The 24104-nt window shown below is 42.9% G+C and overlaps 1 protein-coding gene across 1 annotated transcript in view; it reads left to right on the forward strand.

Moving 5' to 3' along the window:
• The window catches only part of LOC128660067 (uncharacterized), a 279471-nt gene that overhangs the window by 29720 nt on the left and 225647 nt on the right, over positions 1 to 24104 (forward strand). Inside the window, exon 2 of the mRNA XM_053713672.1 lies at positions 11124 to 11463. Within this exon, the coding sequence (XP_053569647.1) occupies positions 11128 to 11463 (336 nt within the window). The 5' untranslated portion in view covers positions 11124 to 11127. The remainder of the gene's footprint in view (positions 1 to 11123; positions 11464 to 24104) is intronic.

The following is a 24104-nucleotide window of genomic DNA, read 5'->3' on the forward strand; positions in this document are numbered from 1 at the left end:
GCTAAAGAAAATAATTATCCCATCTGTCTAGCCCATTATTATTGATCTTTCCAGGATTCTTGATTTCCTTAACTTCCTAGATTCACAAATACTGGGAAGGCCTCACCAGACCCACTGTCCGTTCTTAACACTTGGGCTCTATAGCGTTTTGTGTTATGCTGCATATATCATTCTGTCTCTCACTTTTCACACAATAACATAAGAATTGCACAAGCTTTAGAGACTATTCCAGTTCCAGTGAATCCAGCTCAGGTTGACACACTTATTTTATATTTAAAGGGACAGTCTAGTCAAAATTTAAACTGTCATTATTCAGATAGGGCCCTTGAAGGCCGCCTCTTATCTCAGTGCATTTTGACAGTTTTATCACAGCTAGACAGCGCTAGTTCCTGTCATAAAGATAATATTGTGCTCACTCCCGTGGAGTTAACTAGGAGGCAGCACTGATTGGCTAAAATGCAAGTCTGTCAAAAGAACTGAGATAAGGGGGCAGTCTGCAGAGGCTTAGATACAAGGTAATCGCAGAGATAAAAAGTATATTAATATTACAGTGTTGGTTATGCAAAACTGGGGAATAAGTAATAAAGGGATTATTTATCTTTTTAAATAAAAATTCTGGAGTAGACTGTCCATTTTAACCAAACAGGTTGAGATCTGTGCATATCCTAAAAGGGCTAATTAATTAAAAATAATTTGCATAAAAAAATGTTTAAAAATTGCTGGCAAGTATTTTAAAATAATTTAAAAAAAAAATAAGCAAAATTAATTTCATAGCTTAGTTGCCTGGAGCAGCCTACTCCACCCCTCTTATCAGTGTTCAGACACAGGCATTGTATTTCAACTGAGTTCACAGCTTCTAGGCATGCCCAGCAGATAATCACTGTGTACTTTTGCATTCTACCAAAAGAACAATAGATATAGATACAACCATAGAAGGAAATGTGTGTGTGGGGGGGAGTTAGAGCTTTACAATTCAGAAATTAAAAAGAAAGGGTAAATATAGAGGCACTGCAGTATAAATTTGCAGGTAAAGAAATGAAAGTACATATTGTTATATTTTGTCTCTATCCCAACTTGTTTTATGTCCCTTTTTAGAGCCAGGAAATGATAGATGTAGAAAGTTAGGAGCCAGAAGCAAATTAAGAGGGTACAGAGGTTCATGTAGTGGTACCGCCAGATGTATTTGTGCAAAATGTTTGTGTTAACCTGAGCCCGGACTGTTGCTACTGGCTGATAGGGGTCATGTGATCTACTGGTCAGCACTTAGCGATAAGGTAAATCCTGATCTGATGGAAATCATCTACCCATGGGCATGTGGTATCTACTGAAGTTTCCTGTATTACCCCTGAACCCACCAACTTGTCACATCTCATTACCTGGTTTACTGGTTTCTTTAAAACTGTGCTATTTCCTTAATACCATCCTTAAAGGGACATAGTGCAAAACGAAATTGCTCTTTCTTTTATTGTTTTTGTAGAAATGTGTTTAACGTGCAGTTGAAGTCTGCTCTAGAGTAGCAATGCACTACTGGGAGCTAGTTGGACACATCTTCTGAGCCAATGACAAACCCCAATCAGCAGCTAGCTCCCAGTAGTACAGTGCTGCACCCGAGCCTACCTAGGTATCCCTTTCAACAAAAGAAACCAAGGGAACAAAGCTAATTTGCCTGGGCAGTGTACATTGTAACAATAGCATATGTTCACATTTTCAAAGTGAACATTTTATAAGTGAGGCATTAACAATAAAATTATACAAGAACTGGACAAGGATTGGGCAAGGGGAAAGACACAAGGCAAGTACTTCTGTAATATTATGTTTTATGTACCTCATCGTTTCCTTATGCAACTGCTACTTTAATACTGTGTCTTATGTGATTAATTGGTTCCTACTTTTGTAAAAATGCTCAATATACAGTATTCACATTCTTTTTTGCTGCCTCTTGTCTCTATAACAAAATACATTATTTAATTACTCCTTCTCCCTCTCCACCTGCACTGTTTATTAGCCCATCTCTCTTAAACTCAACTTACTTTTGTACTCATGAACTTTACCTATTCCTAAACACTCTCTCTCCCCCCTGCACCTCGTCTCAAAAACAGTCTCATTACTGCAAATCCGTATCTCATCTCATGTCACTCTCCCTCTTGCTTTTACTAACTGCTGGTGACATCTCCCCTAATCCTGGTCCCCAACAACTGCCTAGCCATGCACATCCATGTGTACTGTCCCATAGACTCAGAAAACAAAACTCTGCCAACCTTACTCACATTCTTCTTGCATAAAAAGCCACTACCTCTTTCACTTGTGCACTCTGGTACTCTCACTCTGTTTGCAACAAGCTCACTTCTATACATGACCTCTTTATCGCTCTCGCTCCCTCAACCTTCTGACCCTAACAGAAACCTGGCTCTCTCCCCTAGACACAGCATCCACTGCTGCTCTGTCACATGGGGGTCTCCACTTCAGCCACACTCCTAGGTCTGGTAGTAGATAAGGAGGTGGTGTAGGTATTTTACTTTCCTCTTATTGCACCTTTCAACAAATACAACCCATCTCTTCCCTCACATTTTCCTAATTCGAATCCCACATGATTCGCTTATTCTCTCCTCTCTCTATACTTGTTGCAGTCATATACCGACCCCCTGGCTCTACAACTGAATTTCTAGATCACTTGGCTGCCTGGCTACCTTATTTCCTTTCTTCAGACACCCCTGCCCTCATTCTTGGCGACTTCAACATCCATCTTGATAATCCCACTGCCTCATTTGCAAAACAACTTCAGCAACTCACTTCCTCTTTCGGTTTGTCACAATGGACTGATTCTCCCACTCACACAGACGGTCACTCCCATTACCTGATCTTTAGCTATCGATGCACTCTCTCAAACTTCACAAACTCCCCCTTTCCTCTTTCTGACCACCATCTCCTTGCTTGCAACATATCATTCCTCCCTACAACTCTCCCTCCTTCTACTCCTCACACCAAACTTCACAGAAGCATTATCTCATTAGATCAGCAACAACTTGTTAATTCCCTCAAACCTCTCCTCTCATCCTACTCCTCCTTTTCCTGCCCTGACCAATCTGCCACTATAATTCCACCCTTACATCTGTCCTTGAAAATCTGGCCCCTCTTACCATAGCTCGGAAATCACACACATATCCTCAGCCCTGGCATACTCCTCTGGCACGGTACCTACGCAGATGTTCCCGTACTGCTGAGCGGCACTTGAGAAAATCTAGGAGTTCAGCTGATTTTCTTCATTACAAATTCATCTTGAACTCCTACTATTCTGCCCTTATCTCTATAAGCAACACTACTTCTCTACTCTTATCTCTAATCTTTTTTCAAACCCAAAACGTCTGTTCTCCACTTTCAATACTCTTCTCCGCCCTCCCCCACCTCCTAATACAACTTCTCTGTCAGCTCAAGACTTTGCCAGCCACTTCATTTACAAAATCGACTCCATCAGAAACGAAATCAGCTCTCAACATAATTCCATTCTCTCACCCCCTCAAGTGCTCTCAATCGACCACAACCCACATAACCTTAAAATTAGCTCATTCTCCCCAGTTACTGAGAACGAAGTTTCGGCACTTATACTGCGCTCTCACCTCACTACCTGTCCCCTTGACCCTATCCCCTCACAGCTACTCCCCTCCCTCTCTGCTACCATTACCCCTATACTCGCACACATTTTCAACCTATCCCTCAGCACCGGTATATTTCCCTCATCTCTGAAACATGCACTAGTCACACCTATCCTCAAAAAACCTTCCCTTGATCCTACCTCCCCATCCAACTACCGCCCTATTTCCCTCCTCCCTCTTGCCTCAAAGCTTCTTGAAAAACAAGTATATGCACGCCTATCCCATTTCCTTACATCAAACTCCCTCCTTGACCCACTGAAATCTGGATTTCGTCCCCATCACTCCACCGAGACAGCAATTGTTAAGGTTACCAACGACCTACTTACAGCACAATCAAAAGGCCACTTTTCTCTGCTTATCCTCCTTGATCTGTCCGCAGCCTTTGACACTGTTGACCACCCTCTTTTGCTCCAAACCCTCCAATCCTTCGCCATCTGTGACACAGCCCTCTCATGGCTGTCTTCCTACCTGTCAAACCGTACCTTTAGTGTAGCCTTCTCTGGGGCCTCCTCTGCCCCGTCACCACTTTCTGTCAGTACCGCAAGGCTCTGTCCTCGGTTCCCTTCTCTTCTCAATCTACAAGTCATCACTAGGTTCCCTAATAAAGTGCCACAGTTTCCAATATCATTTGTATGCCGACGACACCCAAATCTACTTCTCTGCACCAGACCTATCTCCTTCCTTGCTAACCCGTGTCACTAACTGTCTTTCTCACATCTCTTCCTGGATGTCCTCTCACTACCTCAAGCTAAATCTCTCCAAAATTGAGCTCCTTATTTTCCCCCCTTCTTCCAAAATCTCCACCCCCAATCTCTCTATAACTGTCAACAACTCCATCATTACCCCTACCCCGCATGCCCGATGTCTCGGGGTCACATTTGACTCAGATCTTTCACTCCTCATATTCAGTCCTTGGCTAAAGCCTGCCGCTTCCACCTTAAAAACATCTCTATAACTAGACACTTCCTTACACAAGACCCAACTAAGATTTTAATCCACTCTCTCATCCTTTCCCGCCTCGATTACTGCAATTCTGTCCTCTCCACCTGCCGCCTAGCTCCTTTACAATCCATAATGAATGTCTCTGCCAGACTCCTCTTCCTTATACGTCGCTCTTCATCTTCTGCACCTCTCTGCCAATCCCTTCACTGGCTTCCTCTTGCCTCTAGGATCAAACACAAAATTCTCACTCTGACATACAAAGCCCTCAACTGCACTGCTCCCCACTATATCTCAGACCTTGTCTCCAGATACTCTCCCTCCCGTCCCCTTCGCTCTGCTCATGACCTCCTACTCTCCTCCTCTCTTGTGACCTCATCACACTCCCGTTTACAGGACTTCTCTAGACTGGCTCCCATCTTGTGGAACTCTCTGCCTCGCTCCACAAGACTCTCCCCTAGTTTTGAAAGCTTCAAGCGCTCTCTAAAGACTCTACTGTTCAGGGATGCATACAACCTACACTAACCTTACTTTATACCAGTTGCTCTCCTCCATCGCTATCCCCTGAACCCCCTTAGCATGTAAGCCTAAGAGTCCAGCTGGTTGTTGATCACCTTCTTAAGAGCTGATTATATAATTGTTTTGTTGTACTCCGCCTTTGTTTATAGCGCTGTGGAATCTGTTGGCGCTCTACAAATAACCGATAATAATAATAAATTGAAAATATTAGTCTCTTAAAACTTCACGCTCTGACCCATGACAATGTACTTTTGACTTTCATATCCCTTTAAATGTGCATTAAGCTGCTGGGCTAATACTCAGAATGCTCTGGGTGTTCCTGTAGTTCTTTTATTTTAACCATTTTCAGGTGCCGGTTGGTGAAGCTCCACATCTTGATTCTTGGCGCTACCATCTTGACGCTCACGTATGCTTGCACCCAGTGACATTCACAGATCAGTGAAATTAGTGGCTTTTTCACAGCTGTATTGTGCACTTTAGGGCTGCAACTAACGATTATTTTCATAATCGATTAATCAATCGATTATTTTCTCGATTAATCGACTAATTGGATAAAAATGAATTAATTATTTTTTTCCTATATTTAAAATAAAATCCACATACTGAGTGTTATAAATATAAACTATAAATTGTTAGTTCCGACTAAAACTTTACATTAACACAACTATTTGTCCAATTTTTTAAGCAGCAGAACAAATTTTTATAATTAAGCAAAACAAACCACAAACTGTTTGAAAGGAGGTAGAACTAGTAATAGGTAGACTATCACTGTTTATAACATTCTGTTATTCACTCTTTCATTGAAATGCAAAAATGTCAACATGACCACATGCTCCTGGCTGAGGCTGGCTCTCTTTCTGCAAGCTATTTTGCCTGCAACAGAGAAGAGGCGCTCAGTTGGTGTTGAGGTGCCTGAGATGCATAAGTAATGTTTTTGCCAATTTCACCAAGGTGGGCTATTTATCTTTGTTAGCTCTTCACCAATGCAAGGGGCCTCTTAAAGTAAGCCTGGACTTCATTCTGACATAAAAATATATTGAATATCTATATGCAATAGTAGTAAACAACCAGCTAAAAGGTTAGGGGGAAAAAATATCTAGTCCACTCTTAAAATAACGGATATATACTTACAGAGATTGAATTTGGTACATATTCCAATTAGTTAAAACATATTACAAAAAAACTAAATATAGAGTACATATAATCAGCAATAGCAAGCAGGTAATAGTGACATCAATTCAAATAACAACTCCCATCAATCTGGGGCTAGGTGTAAATAACAAGCTTGGCACTATATCATGCAAAGCATAGTCCCAAATCACCTGATTTAATATAAACAATCCAAATTATGACTCTTATTTTATTTCTGGGTTGCACATAAGCCAGGAGTAATTGTAAACGTATACTGTTATGAAGAAGTGAAAAGTAGACGTCTGTAGATGTCCTTTAGGCTAAGGGCATAACCATAAAACACAATACCATGTGCAGGAGCTCACTGGAGCAAAGCAGCTGGTGCTGTGCACAGACCAACTAATTGCAAACCAACTAATCGATTATGAGATTCGTTGACAACTATTTTCATAATAGATTATTATCGATTATGCCGATTCGTTGTTGCAGCTCTAGTGCACTTCAGGTTAGATCACACAATACAGAGAGGGAGCTTTACAGTTTTTATACACAGTTTTAAACGTTACATAAAATATATATAAAAGGCTACAATATAGCGTAATGCAGTTACTGCAGAAATGTAAAGCTCCTGATTTTGTACCACGACCACTAACCTGAAAGTGACAGCTGTACTGTGCATGTCACAGAGTGCAATAATACCTAAGCGCCAAAATGACGGCACGCAGAGTTTCACCAACCGGCATCTGTCAGAGGCTGAAATAAGATAACGAGCCAGAGTTATGAATATTTGCAGCGTTTTGGGCTATGTGGAGCAGATTCGCATAAGCAAACTTAACATGCTGCCATACAGGGAGTGCAGAATTATTAGGCAAGTTGTATTTTTGAGGATTAATTTTATTATTGAACAACAACCATGTTCTCAATGAACCCAAAAAACTCATTAATATCAAAGCTGAATAGTTTTGGAAGTAGTTTTTAGTTTGTTTTTAGTTATAGCTATTTTAGGGGGATATCTGTGTGTGCAGGTGACTATTACTGTGCATAATTATTAGGCAACTTAACAAAAAACAAATATATACCCATTTCAATTATTTATTTTTACCAGTGAAACCAATATAACATCTCAACATTCACAAATATACATTTCTGACATTCAAAAACAAAACAAAAACAAATCAGTGACCAATATAGCCACCTTTCTTTGCAAGGACACTCAAAAGCCTGCCATCCATGGATTCTGTCAGTGTTTTGATCTGTTCAGCATCAACATTGCGTGCAGCAGCAACCACAGCCTCCCAGACACTGTTCAGAGAGGTGTACTGTTTTCCCTCCTTGTAAATCTCACATTTGATGATGGACCACAGTTTCTTAATGGGGTTCAGATCAGGTGAACAAGGAGGCCATGTCATTAGATTTTCTTCTTTTATACCCTTTCTTGCCAGCCACGCTGTGGAGTACTTGGACGCGTGTGATGGAGCATTGTCCTGCATGAAAATCATGTTTTTCTTGAAGGATGCAGACTTTTTCCTGTACCACTGCTTGAAGAAGGTGTCTTCCAGAAACTGGCAGTAGGACTGGGAGTTGAGCTTGACTCCATCCTCAACCCGAAAAGGCCCCACAAGCTCATCTTTGATGATACCAGCCCAAACCAGTACTCCACCTTCACCTTGCTGGCGTCTGAGTCGGACTGGAGCTCTCTGCCCTTTACCAATCCAGCCACGGGCCCATCCATCTGGCCCATCAAGACTCACTCTCATTTCATCAGTCCATAAAACCTTAGAAAAATCAGTCTTGAGATATTTCTTGGCCCAGTTTTGATGTTTCAGTTTGTGTGTCTTGTTCAGTGGTGGTCGTCTTTCAGCCTTTCTTACCTTGGCCATGTCTCTGAGTATTGCACACCTTGTGCTTTTGGGCACTCCAGTGATGTTGCAGCTCTGAAATATGGCCAAACTGGTGGCAAGTGGCATCTTGGCAGCTGCACGCTTGACTTCTCGGTTCATGGGCAGTTATTTTGCGCCTTGGTTTTTCCACACGCTTCTTGCTACCCTGTTGACTATTTTGAATGAAACGCTTGATTGTTCGATGATCACGCTTCAGAAGCTTTGCAATTTTAAGAGTGCTGCATCCCTCTGCAAGATATCTCACTATTTTTGACTTTTCTGAGCCTGTCAAGTCCTTCTTTTGACCCATTTTGCCAAAGGAAAGGAAGTTGCCTAATAATTATGCACACCTGACATAGGGTGTTGATGTCATTAGACCACACCCCTTCTCATTACAGAGATGCACATCACCTAATATGCTTAATTGGTAGTAGGCTTTCGAGCCTATACAGCTTGGAGTAAGACAACATGCATAAAGAGGATGATGTGGTCAAAATACTCATTTGCCTAATAATTCTGCACTCCCTGTATATTTAAGAAGCAGAAACGGCTTCTTTTTCCTCTCCGCCACCTCAGAGGGGCAATGAAACCTCACAAGTGGCGATTGCCGGTGCACAGGCTCGCTACTTGTGAACAAGACGTCTGCACGGATGGTACATTTTGCCTAATGACTGAAGAGAGCGACGGACACAGGATGATACACAGTAGCCTATTGAGTAGTAACCAGCTGTGCTCAGCACCTTATTATCCCGTGAGTAGTTTTCCAAGGCTCCTCGTGTTTCTATAAGATAGCCCATACATTTATAAACTAGAGTTTTGTTTTTTTTGCTCGTACATTGTGTTATCAAATTATGGCCTGTGAAATATTTATATATTCACATCTGCTGCCAGTTCTGACCTGCTTTATAAGTAAGTTATCTATTATACACATGTTCTTGCTCCTCCTGTCGTGTCCGGTGGACATCATTAACTGTCTCAAGCAATAACAAGTTTATATGGAGCTGAGGAGCTGCCTTATGTTTTAGAATCTAGATATATGTAGGAATTCTGGGGGGGGGGGGGATTAAGGGCACATAGTAAGATTTAGTAGCCATGACTCTGTGGGTCTCAGGTTTACTGAGGGTGGGTCACTTTATCAGAAGTCACTTATCTGTCTCTGGGGAAGCTCAGCCGTCACCTTAAGTGTGACAAGCCGGGTGTCAGGCAGATGGTTTGCTACGTGAGTGTTTGCAGCAGAACTTTAAGGTAACTGGTCATTTAAAGTGAATGTCAATTTTGATGCTAAAGTGCCTGGTTTTTAAAAATGTGATTAAAAACAGGGGCACTTTAATTCATCAAAATTTACATTTCACTCGTTGTAAAAAAATACTTACCTTTTAATCTTCACAGCAGTTCCAGCTTCCACCGGTCATCGCAAGCCATTTCTGATGTCAGAAATGATGGATAGGTCATCCTCCAATCACGGCTTCCCCCCGGGGGAATCAGTGTCTGATTCAAAGCCATGATTGGAGGAAGCCGGATTCCTCATTTTAGACCCAGGAAGAGGCTTTGCGACGGGCGGAGGAAGCTGGAGCTGCTGTGACGATTGAAAGGTAAGGGTTTTTTTTTCACAACAGGAGTGAAATGTAAATTTTGATGAATTAAAGTGCCCCTGTTTTTTAGCATCAAAATTCACATTCACTTTAAAGGGATATGGAACTGCTGCTGTAGTAAAATATATTAAGGTTTGTGTGTGTTTAAATCAAAGTAAACCTCAGTGTAGCCACCGCCTGCAGCTTTATAACAGAACTTAAAGGTACACTATAGTCCAGATTCAGATAGATCAGCAGTTTAGAGACTTTGCCATTTAATTCCACTATCACGTTGTGTAGTTTTATATGCACTCTTCCCTAGGCACCACTCCTACTGAGCATGTTAATTGTGACATATATGACTCTGTGATTGGCAAAAAAGGTGTCACATGATACAGCGGCCCAGGAAATAGAAATACATTTTTATATTTGTTAGAAAAAAAAATCTACTGCTCATTTAAAAGAGTAAGTGCTGGTGCATTGTATTTTATCGTGCACTTAATTATGTAATTCTGCTGTATTTAATGGTCCTTTTAAAGGGATACTAAACCCACATTTTGTCTTTAATGATTCAGATAGAACATGCAATTTTAAGAAACTTTCGAATTTATTCCTATAACCATGTTGGTTATGCAAAACTGGGGAATGGGTAATAAAGGGGTTATCTATCTTTTTAAACAATAAAACATTTAAAGTAGACTGTCCCTTTAATTATAATTCCCTGTTTAGTGTTTTCTTTTGTACAACAATGAAACCGTTTTATATCCCTTTAAAAGGAAAACGTTAGTGCAGAAGTGCTAATTCACTACAGCATTATTGACTCTAGGTTACTATATGTTTAAAGTGACAGGAATTAAACTTTCATGGGTCAAACAGAGCTTGTGATTTTAGGAGACTTTTCAGTTTCCTTCTGTTATAAAATGGACTTTGTTCTCTTGGTTCTATTTTGAAAAGCGTATGTGGGTAGGCTCAGGAGCTGCAATGCATTACTGGTAGCTAGCTGCTGATTGGTGGCTAAACACACTTGTCATTGGCTTACCAGATGTGTTCAGCTAACTCTCAGTAGTGCAGAGCTGACTTTGAATATGTGTTTAACTCTAGTAGTATGCAATAGTACAATAATAAAATGCCCTGAAGCATTAGAGTATTTTCTTTTTACATTGTTATGTCCCTTAAATCCCCACGAAGATGTTAAATACACAGATGAAATCCTGCACAGGAGCCTCAAGCATTGTAGTTCCTAAGCAGGAGACTTCTGGCGATTGGCAGCCACATGTGACTACTGCTCCTTATTGTCTTGTATTATGCTCAGGAGCAGCAATAATTGTAGCTTTACTCATGTGTTTAACCCCTTTGTATTGCAATAGAACGTCTCTTGAAATGAACATATCTGGTTATTGATTTAACATTTTTTTTTTTGTCTTCCCTGTTAGGTTCATGATGCCGCGCTGCCTGGCAAATGGCTGCAGAAACGGCTGTGAGAGGACAGACCCTTCTGTCACTTTCTACTCGTTCCCTGCAGAGGCAGCAGCTGCGGGGCACTGGGCCTTCAGGTGCGGCGTGTCCGGTGCCAGCTGGGACAGACTGGTGCATGATGTGGTACAAGGAGGATCTGGAAATTACCAGCTGTGCTCCCTGCATTTTGAGGACTGTGCGTTTGAGGAGAGCCCGGACCAACATGGTCGGCGCAGGTTACGGCAGAACGCGGAACCAACACTATTCCTGAACAGCTGCTCAGCTCCACGGGACCAGGGCATCACTAGCTCTGAGCAGGTGAGGAGACAGCTGGTTACTGTACTGCTCGCAGTAGACATGATATGGATTATACTCAGCTCTCAGCATTTGTTTTATGGTAGTGATATTGCACCATTCTGACTGCCCGGCATGCTTTAATGTTAATGATTATAATTATTATTGTCCAATGAAATACAATCAATAAATAATCACTGAGGTTTCAGGGAGAGAGGAAAATATAATGGTCTTTTGTCAGATTACCTTCTTACATTGAGCAGAATAATCCTGTATCCATTCATTAACATTAATGGGGCAGTATACACCAATTTTCATTTAACTGCATGTAATAGACACTACTATAAAGAATAATATGCTCAGATACTGTTATACAAGTCCAGTATACAATATTTTGAAAACTTACTTAGAAGCTCCTAATTTAGCTCTGTTAATGAGATAACCATGGGAGACCCACTGAAAGGGGCTGGGAGCAGACCCCCCTGCATATGAATAGACACATTAAACAAACTAAGCAGTCTGAAGTATGTATACATCAGTATGCATCTAAAACTTTGGGGCTTGGTTAGGAGTCTGAAACTCAGCACAATGTTATTTAAAAATAAGCAAAACTATACATTTTTTTTCAAATAAAACACCCAGATGGGCTATGCAAATGTATCATCTACAATACATTTATGCAAAGAAAAATCTTGTGTACAATGTCCCTTTAAGGCTGACCACAAACATGAACCCAGAATGTTACACCCTTACCCGGGGGCCAAAAAGTAAAATTTTAGTCATACTTTATGCTAAGTTTATAGGGCCATCAGCTTAGCACAGCATCATTTGACACTAAGAGATATAAAACCTCTAGCGAAGTAGCTGTGAGTTATCTGTGCGAGTAGAGATGTAGTGGTCAGATGGGCATAATATTCACAATCTACAGACTTTTGGATACATTTAAGTAATGGAGCTTACTAGAAAGGGAACCTTTACTGAGGAGACCAAAGTTAGTAATGAGCAGGGGTTGCACCTTTAAAGGGACAGTTTACCCCAAAACATTCTCTCCTTTAATTTTTTCCCAATTATCCATTTTACCTGCTGGAGTGTATTAAATTGTTTACAAATAGCTCCTTAGCCTTTATATTGACATTTAAAATAGCTGATTTAGCCTGCGGTATCCCTACCTATACTGAAAGCTTCTATACCTAGGTATGGGCTATTGACAGACTATGTAAACACAGATAGCAGAAGAAATTACACTCACAGTTGTAGGTGGAAAAGATAAAACTATAAAATGTTAATTTTCAATTGTTCTTTCTAAGTATGTTACAGCGACAGAGATAAGAAAGGGAAGCATTTGAGTGATAATATAACAAGATTTGATCTGTCTGCAAGCTTAGCCTATTTTTTTCTTATGGCATGGAGAGCCAACAAAACATTCTAATTACTAGTGGGATATTCACTCCTGGCCAGCAGGAGGAGGCAAAGAGCACCCCAGCAGAGTTGTCAAGTATCACTTCCCTTACCTATAACCCCCAGTCATTCTCTTTGCCTTGATCACGGAGGATGGCGAAGATGGTGTGTAAAGATTTTAATCCTTTTAATGAGTACTTTTCCCTGCAAGCAAGGATTGGGGCTTTGCTGTGTCCATGTCAATCTCTTTAGTAAGAGTAATGGTGGCTATTAGCAGTTAGAAGACGGCAAGGTGGTCTTTGCTTAAACTTCTAACATTATTGCTACCCCTATTATAGAAAGCCAGAGTTGGGTACTCTGTTCTTTCTTTTCTATAGGTCCCTGGTTGATATGGTGAAGCTGCCACACCTCAGAAAACAGCTCCTGCCTGACAGAGCAGGATCTACAGGTAAGTGCTTTCCCTTCTAGGTTTGAAGGTACCGGCACTATAGGGGTTAAATCCTTGTGGAAAGTATTTGAATCTGTTTTAGGGGCACTGCTTTTATGTGAAAAGAGGCATCATATTTTAATGGGGGCTCAGAGATGGGAGAGTGTATGAAGTGTTTGACAGGTGTTTGCTTTACTTCTTACTTGTTGCAATCACTTTTCATCTCAGCTTATTGGCCCAATCGCTGTGCTGCTGTTGGTTTTCACACCGTTTTTGTTGGCGCAATTTAAAAACAATTTTTTTTTTTTATTGAGATCAGGCACTTCTGGTTTTCGGCTTCGTTGTTCAGATAGGAGTTTGCCACGGCAAGTGTGGAGGCTGCATTTTCTTCTATCTACAGTGGCAAGTGGATTTGGGTTGTTCCAGTAACATGGAGGTGTTTTTTGTTACCGGGTGTGTACGTTTTTTTCTTCTTAAAAGGGAAGAGTCCACAGCTGCATTCATTACTTTTGGGAATTCAGAACCTGGATACCAGGAGGAGGCAAAGACACCCCCAGCCAAAGGCTTAAATACCTCCCCCACTTCCCTCATCCCCCAGTCATTCTTTGCCTCTCGTCACAGGAGGTTGGCAGAGAAGTGTACAGAAGTTTGAGATAGTCTCTTATGGAGGGTAGTACTCTTCGCAATGGAACTGGAGTTTTAAGTAATCCTGTCAGCATCTCAGTGAGATCATGGATGAAAGTTAGAGTCAGGAGATGCAGGGAGAGTTTTCCTGCGAACCCATTCCGACTCATTTTACCAGCTCCTTTGGTGATCAGCGTTGACGAGTTTTGCTGCCTACCTTTCTTCACTCAAGTCCATGTCAGAAGTGAGGCTACTATCTGTCACACTTGAAGGGCCGTGTTTCTGTTCCACGGCATAGATTCCGGTAAGATCGTTTCATTTTATTTCGATATGTGAATGTAATGTTAACGAAACAAGGTAGGGTCCTAGTGGGACTCCTTTTATATTAATAAGGAATTATGGGTTAATATCTCCTAAGGGGGGTTATTGAACACTTTTAATCATGTTTGTTATATGGTTCTATCTGCAAATGTGTAGCTTTACTTAGGCTCACGGCCTTTACGGAACATAACAGCCTTCTTTTAATGACGTGATTTTTCCAGATTAGGCACCCTTTTGTGACTGGCATGGTGCACCTTGTGACGGGTGCGGTTACTCTGTTTTTCACTTCAGTATGCTGGCTGAATGCGACCGAGAGAGTCTAGCTCGAGGGTTGTCTGGTTCACCGGAGGTGGTGAGTGCCCCAGCCATTGGAGGTGTCAAAGGGTGCCAGTTAGTTTTATCTTTTTGTATTCCCAAGATTATGGACGATTCGGATATGCTCGACACGGATGCCTCCGATATGGAGGATGTGTCTTGTGATGAATATGAAATGGCCCGGGTAATTAATGCCCATCAGTTATGTCCCGGGTACCGTTCTAGAGTACTCTCTTCTCCTGAGTCTGGGAGCTTAGAGTGCGTTGAGCCATCCGCCTCCAAGGTTTCTATGACCCGTGAGGCGCGTGCCCAAGACCCTTTCCTGGCTATGCACGCAGGTGTCCCTAGGGCCTTCACTCCTCCGGAGAGTGACCTGTTTCTGCCCGAGGCACGGTTCCGCATGGCCATTTCTATGGCACTGTCTCATTTATATCTCCCAAGTGAAGCATTTCTCTGATACTGTTCGTGCTTCGTTAACCTAGGCCCATCGAGCGTGGGATCGCCCGATTCAGTTTGGCCTTCCGGGGGAAACGTTGGCCGGCTTAAGGGGCCCCAATCTCGGAGCCGAGGTCTCCAGCAGATTCAGCGAGGGATGATTTTGCCTTCTGTTATAGGCTGGCTCGCCTTAGGGTTCTTTTAAGACATGTTTTGGCAATGTTAGAGGGTCCCAGTCCTATTGGGCAGAGGGATCCGAGGCCTTAGAAGTTGGATGGCAAAATGGATATGACGTTAGGGGATGAAGCAATCTTCTTATCGTCTTTATTTATTTTTTTTATATGTTTTTCGGTTCCTTTTCTGAGCTTGGGTGAATGGGACCTCTATTCGGCTGGTCCTGTTGTCGTTCTCATTCACCTTGGGCGTTCACCCTATGGGTGCCTCCTTAAATTTTATTTTTGATCCGGATGAATGTTTTTATTTTGTTTTTCCTTGAGCTCAGTTTTTCTTGGAACCGATACTTGCAACTTGTGGTCGTGCGGGCACTCCCTCGGGAGATGCGCACTTGTTGAATATTAGAATGTTCATTTATCGATCCTTCAAGACAAATTTTCTTGGACCTTGAACAGTTCCAGAGTGCTTTTATACCAGGCTGGTACTGGTCGGACGCTTTTTCAGCTGTTACCAGGGTTCATGTCACCTTCGTGGTGCTGAGGATACCTCTAGGCCTATTCTATGGACTCCGGGCTCGGATCCTACTGAGGTATGAGGCCTGTGGTTTTTTATGCAACTTCTCCGGACGGAGGGTTGTGCGTATCACTCTAAGGGTGGTCAATTCGGGCTACTCCCCGAGACTTAGAACCGTTATTTCCTTTAAATGCAAGTTTGACCTGTTTGGTCCGGATGCTGACTTGTTAGCCTAATGCGTTCTTTCTCGCAATGGCGGAGCTTCATCCTTCACCACTTTTGGGGGGGATCGTCTGGTCGAGTGTGCGGGCATGGGTTTCTCTGTTCTGAGTCATGTTACCCTGAGAGGTGGTGTGCAGGCGTTCCCTGCCTTCCATGGGAGTTGCAACTCCGTTTGCCTGCTCAAGGTAGTTTTCCTTGAATAATAGCTTTTTCAATCTCTCTGACTGCAGTCTATTTCAGCTCATCTCTCGGTCAGACTACTGTCTTTGCCGTTCGGGTGCATTGCGTCCTTGATGTTACGCTAGCCTTGGGGCTTGTCAGTAGCGGTGTCGAGGTCGGGTCGGGTAGTTGTCCCTTTTTCCTAGATTCTCCATTTTTGGAGTTTACGTGGGCGATGCCTTTCGTTACTTTCTGAGATGGCGAGCAGAGCCCTGGATTATAATTTCCTTCGGGTATTGATGTTATCCTGCCTGGGTATCGCGTGTTACCGCTTGCCTACGAGATTTCTTACGATCCATTTCCGTGGATGCTGATTCTCAGACTGTTCAGGATTCCTTAGTGATTCTTGAGTTTGAGGCTATCTAGATCGCCAGATCTACTAACTTTAGAGGGCGCTCCTCCTTGGAGGAGGCAGTTTGGGTTCTCTCCGAGATTGGATTTTTCATTGTCCATTGTCGAGAACCCTGGCCTGGTCCTCGTCTCTCTGTGAATGGGTGTGGACGGTTTGGTTCTCACTTAAAATTGTGGTCCTGTGAGCCCTCTTTGTTGGGGCTAGGGCTCTGTGAGAGTTGCCTTTGTGACTGTGTCTCAGGCTTTAGGCCTTTCTGACTGACCCCTACCTGTCTTCTGGTGCATTCACAATGTTCCTGTAGACTCCAGGCGCTTTTCAACTGGGTTGGCGATGTGGCCGAGGGGTCTCATCTCTATGGTAGTTTTCCCCCCCCCGTTGTTCATTCCCTTCTCTTTCAGAGTAGGGTTTGGGTTCTCTGGGTTCGGAATTACCTTAGTATCGTGAAGTCCTGGAGGTCCTTGGTCCTGCCTTGCAGGGGTTCTTTTCCTACCTGTGTTTGAGGTTCTTGGGAGGGGAGCTGTGATGCAATGCTTCCTCCGTTGCCGCAGCAGGAGACTGAGGGTTTTGCTCCTGTGGGGGCTTCTATTACGTGTATCCACTATATGGATGCTGAGGCTTTTGGCTTCTTCCTTTGGGAAGTGTGCTTTCTTTGCCCACGATTGCGTGTAAGGGGTCTCGTACCTGAGCACAGTGTTTCTTTGTCTCTCAGTAGTATGCCGTTTTGTAGCAGTGGTCTAACAGGGGATTTTGTTCCTCGTTGATCCTCTCTTCTCTCCTGTAGTTTGGGACTCTTGTCTTCGGTCCTTTGACTAGCCTTGGGCTGGGACTGTTATCTTGGAGGGAAGGTTAGGGATTGGTTACTCTACGCAGTGTTGACCTTTTCTGCTGTTGGCCTTCCTTGAGGGGGACTCTGTATGTCCTCCTTTCTGCCAGCGTCTGGTGCCGGGAGGGGGGCTTCTTGGCGCTATTCGGTGGGTTGTATGCCTTTTGGAGCTGGACAGCTAGCTCAGCATACTATTGCACTGTGGCTACTCTGCACGGTAGCTAACGAGGGTTACAAGTTTGATCCCCGGCGTGGTCTACTCAGCCTTCCTTCTTCGAGGTTGATAAGATGAACAGCGCCTTGAGTCCCTTAAGGGGGATTAGCCGCACATTACAAGATCATTCTTATTTTACTGGAACCATCCACAGCGATTTGCTTAGTGATGGTATATCCAGTTACAGATACTTGCTTTTGTCTGGATGCTAACTAGCTTGTCTCGCCTTTAGGAGGTTTTGAGTTAGCAATAGGGTCCGCCTTCCTTTTAGAGGCTGGTCTTTGAGAGTTTCTGTTCAGACGTTTTGAGTTCTCTGTGAGAGCTCTGTTATAGCTGCTGGGATATTTATCCTGTTCCTGCTGTCTCCGCCTATCTAGCCTCCAGATCTAGATATGTTATGGAGCTTCGGGGCACTCTGGAATTTCCTCGAGTACCTTAGGGTATGGTATGGGATTGGGGGACATGAGGGGTTACTTGAGTCCTTTTGAGGACATGTTCCCTGTGTATGGATCCTTCTTTTTGGGTCCTTGTGTTCTAGGGAGTTTGCCTCCCTGGGCTTGCCTTTGTAAAGACAACCATGGGTTGCTTTTGGGTGTTGAGTGGGAAAAGTTCCTTTGGATTTCCTGGTCTCAGATTCCCTTTTGGGGGGCAGATGCGGTCCTTATCTTTATCCGGGTACCTTCTTGGGTGTTGTGTCCCGTGGGGCTGATGCTTCTGAGGTTGTTTGGACCTGACGGACTCTGGGCCTGAGTGGTCCCTGGGTTCGGGTTTTTCTCTGCGTCATTTGTACTTAAGTTTTCTTTTTTGGGTGTTGAGTAATTCAGGCTATGGTGCCTTTCGAAGGGGCCTCCTTTTGTACCCACCCGTTATTGCATTTAGTGTCCTCTAGCTTGGGTATTGTTTTCCCAAAAGTAATGAATGCAGCTGTGGTCTCTTCCCTTTTAAGAAGAAAAACATAAATTATGCTTACCTGACGATTTCATTTTCTTCTGAAGGGAAGAGTCCACAGCTCTTGCCCATGTTTCTATCTACATGAGGCAGCTGTAAATTTTTTGTTCTTCTGGCACCTTTTTTCACCCTGATATTTCTCCTACTGTTCCTTGTTCCCTTGGCAGAATGACTGGGGGATGAGGGAAGTGGGGGAGGTATTTAAGCCTTTGGCTGGGGTGTCTTTGCCTCCTCAAAGTGGCCAGGTTCTGAATTCCCAAAAGTAATGAATGTAGCTGTGGACTCTTCCCTTCTGAAGAAAATTAAATTATCAGGTAAGCATAATTTATGTTTCTGTGCTAGTGGGATAGCAACTTCTGGAGGGGTAAGACCTCAGCAGAGCTGAGGGTTTTAAGTGCTTATTTATGTTTTATTGCTTCATATAAATAAACTTAATTTGGCATTTTTTTTTTGTTTTGTTAATTGTGAACTGATACCCAATTATGGACACTAATACTGAAGTTGATTCATTTGAAAAATGCTTATTGTGTTTGGAGGCTAAGATAATTCCTCCTGTACAGTTTTGCTCTTCATGTTTAAATAAAGCTTTAATGTTTAAAGATAAGATGTCTCTCCCTGAGCCTCCTGTCTCTAAGGATAGTGTTATCCTAGCTACGCCTCAGCTTTCCCCTCAAGCTTCACATGCAGTGTCCTGCGGTTCCTCTCAACCTCCTGTGAGTGTTTTTTTACCTGGGTATTTCGCTGCGCAGATTACTTCTGCTGTTTCTACAGCATTATCAGCTTTTCCAAAGGTTTCTGGTAAAGAAAGATGAAATCTAAACATATTGATGTAAGGCTGACTCAGCTAAAACTGCGTTAGCCAGTTTGTCTCAATTATTTGATGAGGATGATTCTTCAGTGGCTTCTGAGGGGGAATTGTCCAATTCTGATACTGTAGTGACAAGTTCTGCTGATTCAGAGGAGATTAATTTCAGATTTAAGTTATTCGAGTTCTTTTGAAGGAAATTCTTGCTACTTTGTGAACAATCTGAATCTGTTGCTGAGAATCCAAAGAGGTCTAGTAAGCTTCCACAGATGAGTGTACATCATATACCCTATATGATGTACCCTCATCTGTGGAAGTATTTCCAGTTCCAGACCGTATGGCAGATATTATAACTCAGGAATGGGATAAGCCAGGGATTCCTTTTTCCCTGTCTTCTGTTTTTTAAAAAAATGTTTCCTGTTGCTGACTCATAACTCGTGGCGCACGGTGCCCAAGGTAGAGGGAGCTATCTTTACTCTGGCTAAGAGAACTACTATTCCTATTGAAGATAGTTGTTCTTTCAAGGATTCCAAGGATAAGAAGCTTTTTGAAGAAGATGTACATTCATCAGGAATTACAGTGGCGAAAGGTTCTTCAAATGGTGGTGCTTTCAATTTAGGTCCGCTTTTCTTGAAGCTCCTCCCTTCCCTCCCAACCCAGTCATTCTCTTTGCCTGTGTTAGTGATAGGAAGAGGTAAAGTGAGGTGTTTAGATTCTCTTCTGTGGTGGTTGTCGCTGGATCATCTGTCCCAGGGCACATGCTTTCGCAGACCCTCATGGGAGATAGTGACAACGGATGCCAGTCTGATAGGGTGGGGAGCAGTCTGGAATTCCTTGAAAGCTCAAGGTGTATGGACTCGGTCAGAGTCTCTACTTCCCATCAACATTCTGTGTCCTCTAGCTTGGGTATTGGTTCCCACTAGTAATTAGAATGTTTTGTAGACTCTCCATGCAATAGGAAAGAAAACAACATTTATTTATATCCGGGCATGGAGAGTCCACATCCCACCCTTATTCAAACAGTGTTTTTTGTCTAGTCCTCAGGCACCTCTAAATCCTTGTGTTATCTTTTTTTTCCGTTTCCCTTCAGACTGGGGGTTATGGGTAAGCAGGGTGCTCTTTGCCTCCTCCTGCTGGCTAGGAGTGATTATCCCACTAGTAATTTGAGTGTTTTGTGGACTTTCCATACCCGGAAATAAATACATTCATCAGGTAAGCATAATTTTTTTTTCTTTTACAAGATACGATTTCATCCTTACTTGTGGGATATCGCCTCCTGGTCAGCAGGAGGAGGCAAAGAGCTCCACAGCAGAGCTGCATAAATAGCTCCTCCCTTCCCTCCCAACCCAGTCATTCTCTTTGCCTGTGTTAGTGATAGGAAGAGGTAAAGTGAGGTGTTTAGATTCTCTTCTGTGGTGGTTGTCGCTGGATCATCTGTCCCAGGGCACATGCTTTTGCAGACCCTCATGGGAGATAGTGACAATGGATGCCAGTCTGATAGGGTGGGGAGCAGTCTGGAATTCCTTGAAAGCTCAAGGTGTATGGACTCGGTCAGAGTCTCTACTTCCCATCAACATTCTGGAGTTGAGAGCAATATTCAATGCGCTTCAGGCTTGGCCTCAGTTGGCTTCGACCAAATTCATCAGATTCCATTTGGACAACATCACGACTGTAGCTTACATCAATCATCAGGGAGGAACAAGGAGTTCCTTAGCGATGACAGAAGTAGCCATGATAATTCAGTGGGCGGAGACTCACTCTTGTTATCTACATCCCAGGAGTGGACAATTGGGAGGCGGATTTTTTGAGCAGACAGACGTTTCATCCGGGGGAATGGGAACTCCATCCGGAGGTATTTGCCAACCTGATTCTCAGATGGGGCAGGCTGTAGCTGGATCTTATGGCATCTCGTCAGAATGCCAAGCTCCCGAGATACGGATCCAGGTCCAGGGATCCTCAGGCCGAACTGATAGATGCCTTGGCAATGCCTTGGTCGTTCAACCTAGCTTATGTGTTCCCTCCATTTGCTCTGCTTCCCCGGGTGATTGCTCGAGTCAAACAGGAGAGGGCTTCAGTGATTCTCATCGCTCCAGGACTTGGTATGCCGATCTGGTGGACATGTCATCTCTGCCAACGTGGAAGCTTCCATTGAGGCAGGACCTTCTCATTCAGGGACCCTTCCATCATCCGAATCTAATTTCTCTACAGCTGACTGCTTGGAGATTGAACGCTTGATTTTATCTAAGCGAGGGTTCTCTGATTCAGTCATTGATACCTTGATTCAGGCACGTAAACCTGTTACTAGAAAGATTTACCATAAGATATGGCGTAAATATCTTTATTGGTGTGAATCCAAGGGTTACTCATGGAGTAAAGTTAGGATTCCCAGGATTTTATCTTTTCTCCAAGAGGGATTGGAGAAAGGGTTGTCAGCAAGTTCCTTAAATGGACAGATTTCTGCTTTGTCTATTTTGCTACACAAGCGTTGATACTTTTGCCTCGGCTGAGGCTGCTTTTGGGAGAAAGGTTCTTCAAGCAGTGTGGTGCCTTCCGTTTAGGTTCCCTGTCTTATCCCTCCCGTTTCATCCGTGTACTATAGCTTTGGTATTGTATCCCACAAGTAAGGATGAAATCCATGGACTTATCGTATCTTGTAAAAGAAAAGGGAAATTTATTCTTACCTGATAAATTTGTTTCTTTTACGATACGATGAGTCCACGGCCCTCCCTGTTTTTTATGAGACAGGTCTTTATTTTTGTTAAACTTCAGTCACCTCTGCTCCTTGGCTTTTCCTTTCTCTTCCTAACTTCGGTCGAATGACTGGGTTGGGAGGGAAGGGAGGAGCTATTTATGCAGCTCTGCTGTGGAGCTCTTTGCCTCCTCCTGCTGACTAGGAGGCAATATCTCACAAGTAAGGATGAAATCCGTGGACTCATTGTATCGTAAAAGAAACAAATTTATCAGGTAAGAATGAATTTCCCTTTTTGATGGGCTGTGGTTTCAAAGTGCAAAGCCAGATATTTCTTTTGCAAAAAAGAAGCATACATACGCTGCAGCTGGTATAACAAGTCATGGGAAACACATTCACGGAAAAACAATCTTACAGTGAACTGTCCCTTTTAAATATTTAAATCCTTAAACCAGTACAGATCAGATTACTCTGCTTTGAGTATATAGTATTTTACAATCCCCTCCATTTTTTATAAGCATGTGTTTTTATATCAGGGTAATATATTTTTTGTGTGTATTTTAACACAATATCATCAACAGTGAGATCTGCAGGGGGGAGAGAAAATACACCAGACCTAGCAGAGAAATTTCAGTTACACCCATGAGAATGCCCCTGTTCAGCCCACTAGCAGAGGCAGGAAACTCAGTACAATAAGGAAAATACACTTTTACTAAATACAAATTTCACAGCATTTTTTGTATGTTCTGTGTCGTTTTATTAGAATTTCTATTGTGCACCTTTAATTGTTTGTTTCTGGCACAATTTCTTTTCCATAAAATATGAATTTTGAAGAACAATTTTGTTCTGCTTTTTAATGTGATTATACAAAACATATTTTTATTTCAATAATTAATTTATTTGTTTTATACAATTTTTAAATTACGATTTTCTTGTGAGTCCTATTGTAATGTATGCATCACCTTTACATACTTAAATGCTGAGAGATACATTGTTCTCCAGGTAAAAACTGCCTTTCATAGAATTAGTACAGGGGCTTCACTGACACGATTTCTTACAGAATGTCACAAGCCTGGAGAGAGTTGTAGAGAATCTCACCGGCCCGGAGAGAGTTGTAGAAAATCTCACAGGCCCGGAGAAAGCTGCAGAGAATCTCACAGACCCTGAAAGAGCTGCAGAGAATGTCACAGGCCCGGAGTGGGTTGTAGGGAATCCCACAGGCCCGAAGATAGCTGAAGAGAAGCTCACAGGCCCGGAGATAGCTGAAGAGAAGCTCACAGGCCCGGAGATAGCTGAAGAGAAGCTCACAGGCCCGGAGATAGCTGAAGAGAAGCTCACAGGCCCGGAGATAGCTGAAGAGAAGCTCACAGGCCTGGACATAGTTATAGAGAATCTCACAGGCCCGGAGAGAGCTGAAGAGAAGCTCACAGGCCTGGACATAGTTATAGAGAATCTCACAGGCCCGGAGAGAGCTGAAGAGAAGCTCACAGGCCTGGACATAGTTATAGAGAATCTCACAGGCCTGGACATAGTTATAGAGAATCTCACAGGCCCGGAGAGAGCTGAAGAGAAGCTCACAGGCCTGGACATAGTTATAGAGAATCTCACAGGCCCGGAGAGAGCTGAAGAGAAGCTCACAGGCCTGGACATAGTTATAGAGAATCTCACAGGCCCGGAGAGAGCTTAAGAGAAGCTCACAGGCCTGGACATAGTTATAGAGAATCTCACAGGCCTGGACATAGTTATAGAGAATCTCACAGGCCCGGAGAGAGCTGAAGAGAAGCTCACAGGCCTGGACATAGTTATAGAGAATCTCACAGGCCTGGAGAGAGCTGCAGAGAGTCTCACAGGCCCGGAGAGAGCTGCAGAGAATCTCACAGGCCCGGAGAGAGCTGCAGAGAATCTCACAAGCACGAAGAGAGCTTTATAGAATTGGGCCGCAAGTGCTACACATACGTGTGTTACACATAAAGGGATATTTTATCTGCATAGCACATATTTGTTCTCAGATTCATTCATGTTATAAAACTATTTAACTATATAATTTGTTTAGGAGCAACTCATGCATACACCCCTTGTAGGGAATTGTGCAATTCATGTTCCCGGTTTTATTAACTGTGGACTATTAGGGACAGATGTAAATGAGTTGTGGTTACAAACCACTGTGTAGAATGTTAAATGCTTAC

The sequence above is a fragment of the Bombina bombina genome, chromosome 5 (genome assembly GCF_027579735.1).
Source record: "Bombina bombina isolate aBomBom1 chromosome 5, aBomBom1.pri, whole genome shotgun sequence".
Classification (NCBI taxonomy): Eukaryota; Metazoa; Chordata; class Amphibia; order Anura; family Bombinatoridae; genus Bombina; species Bombina bombina.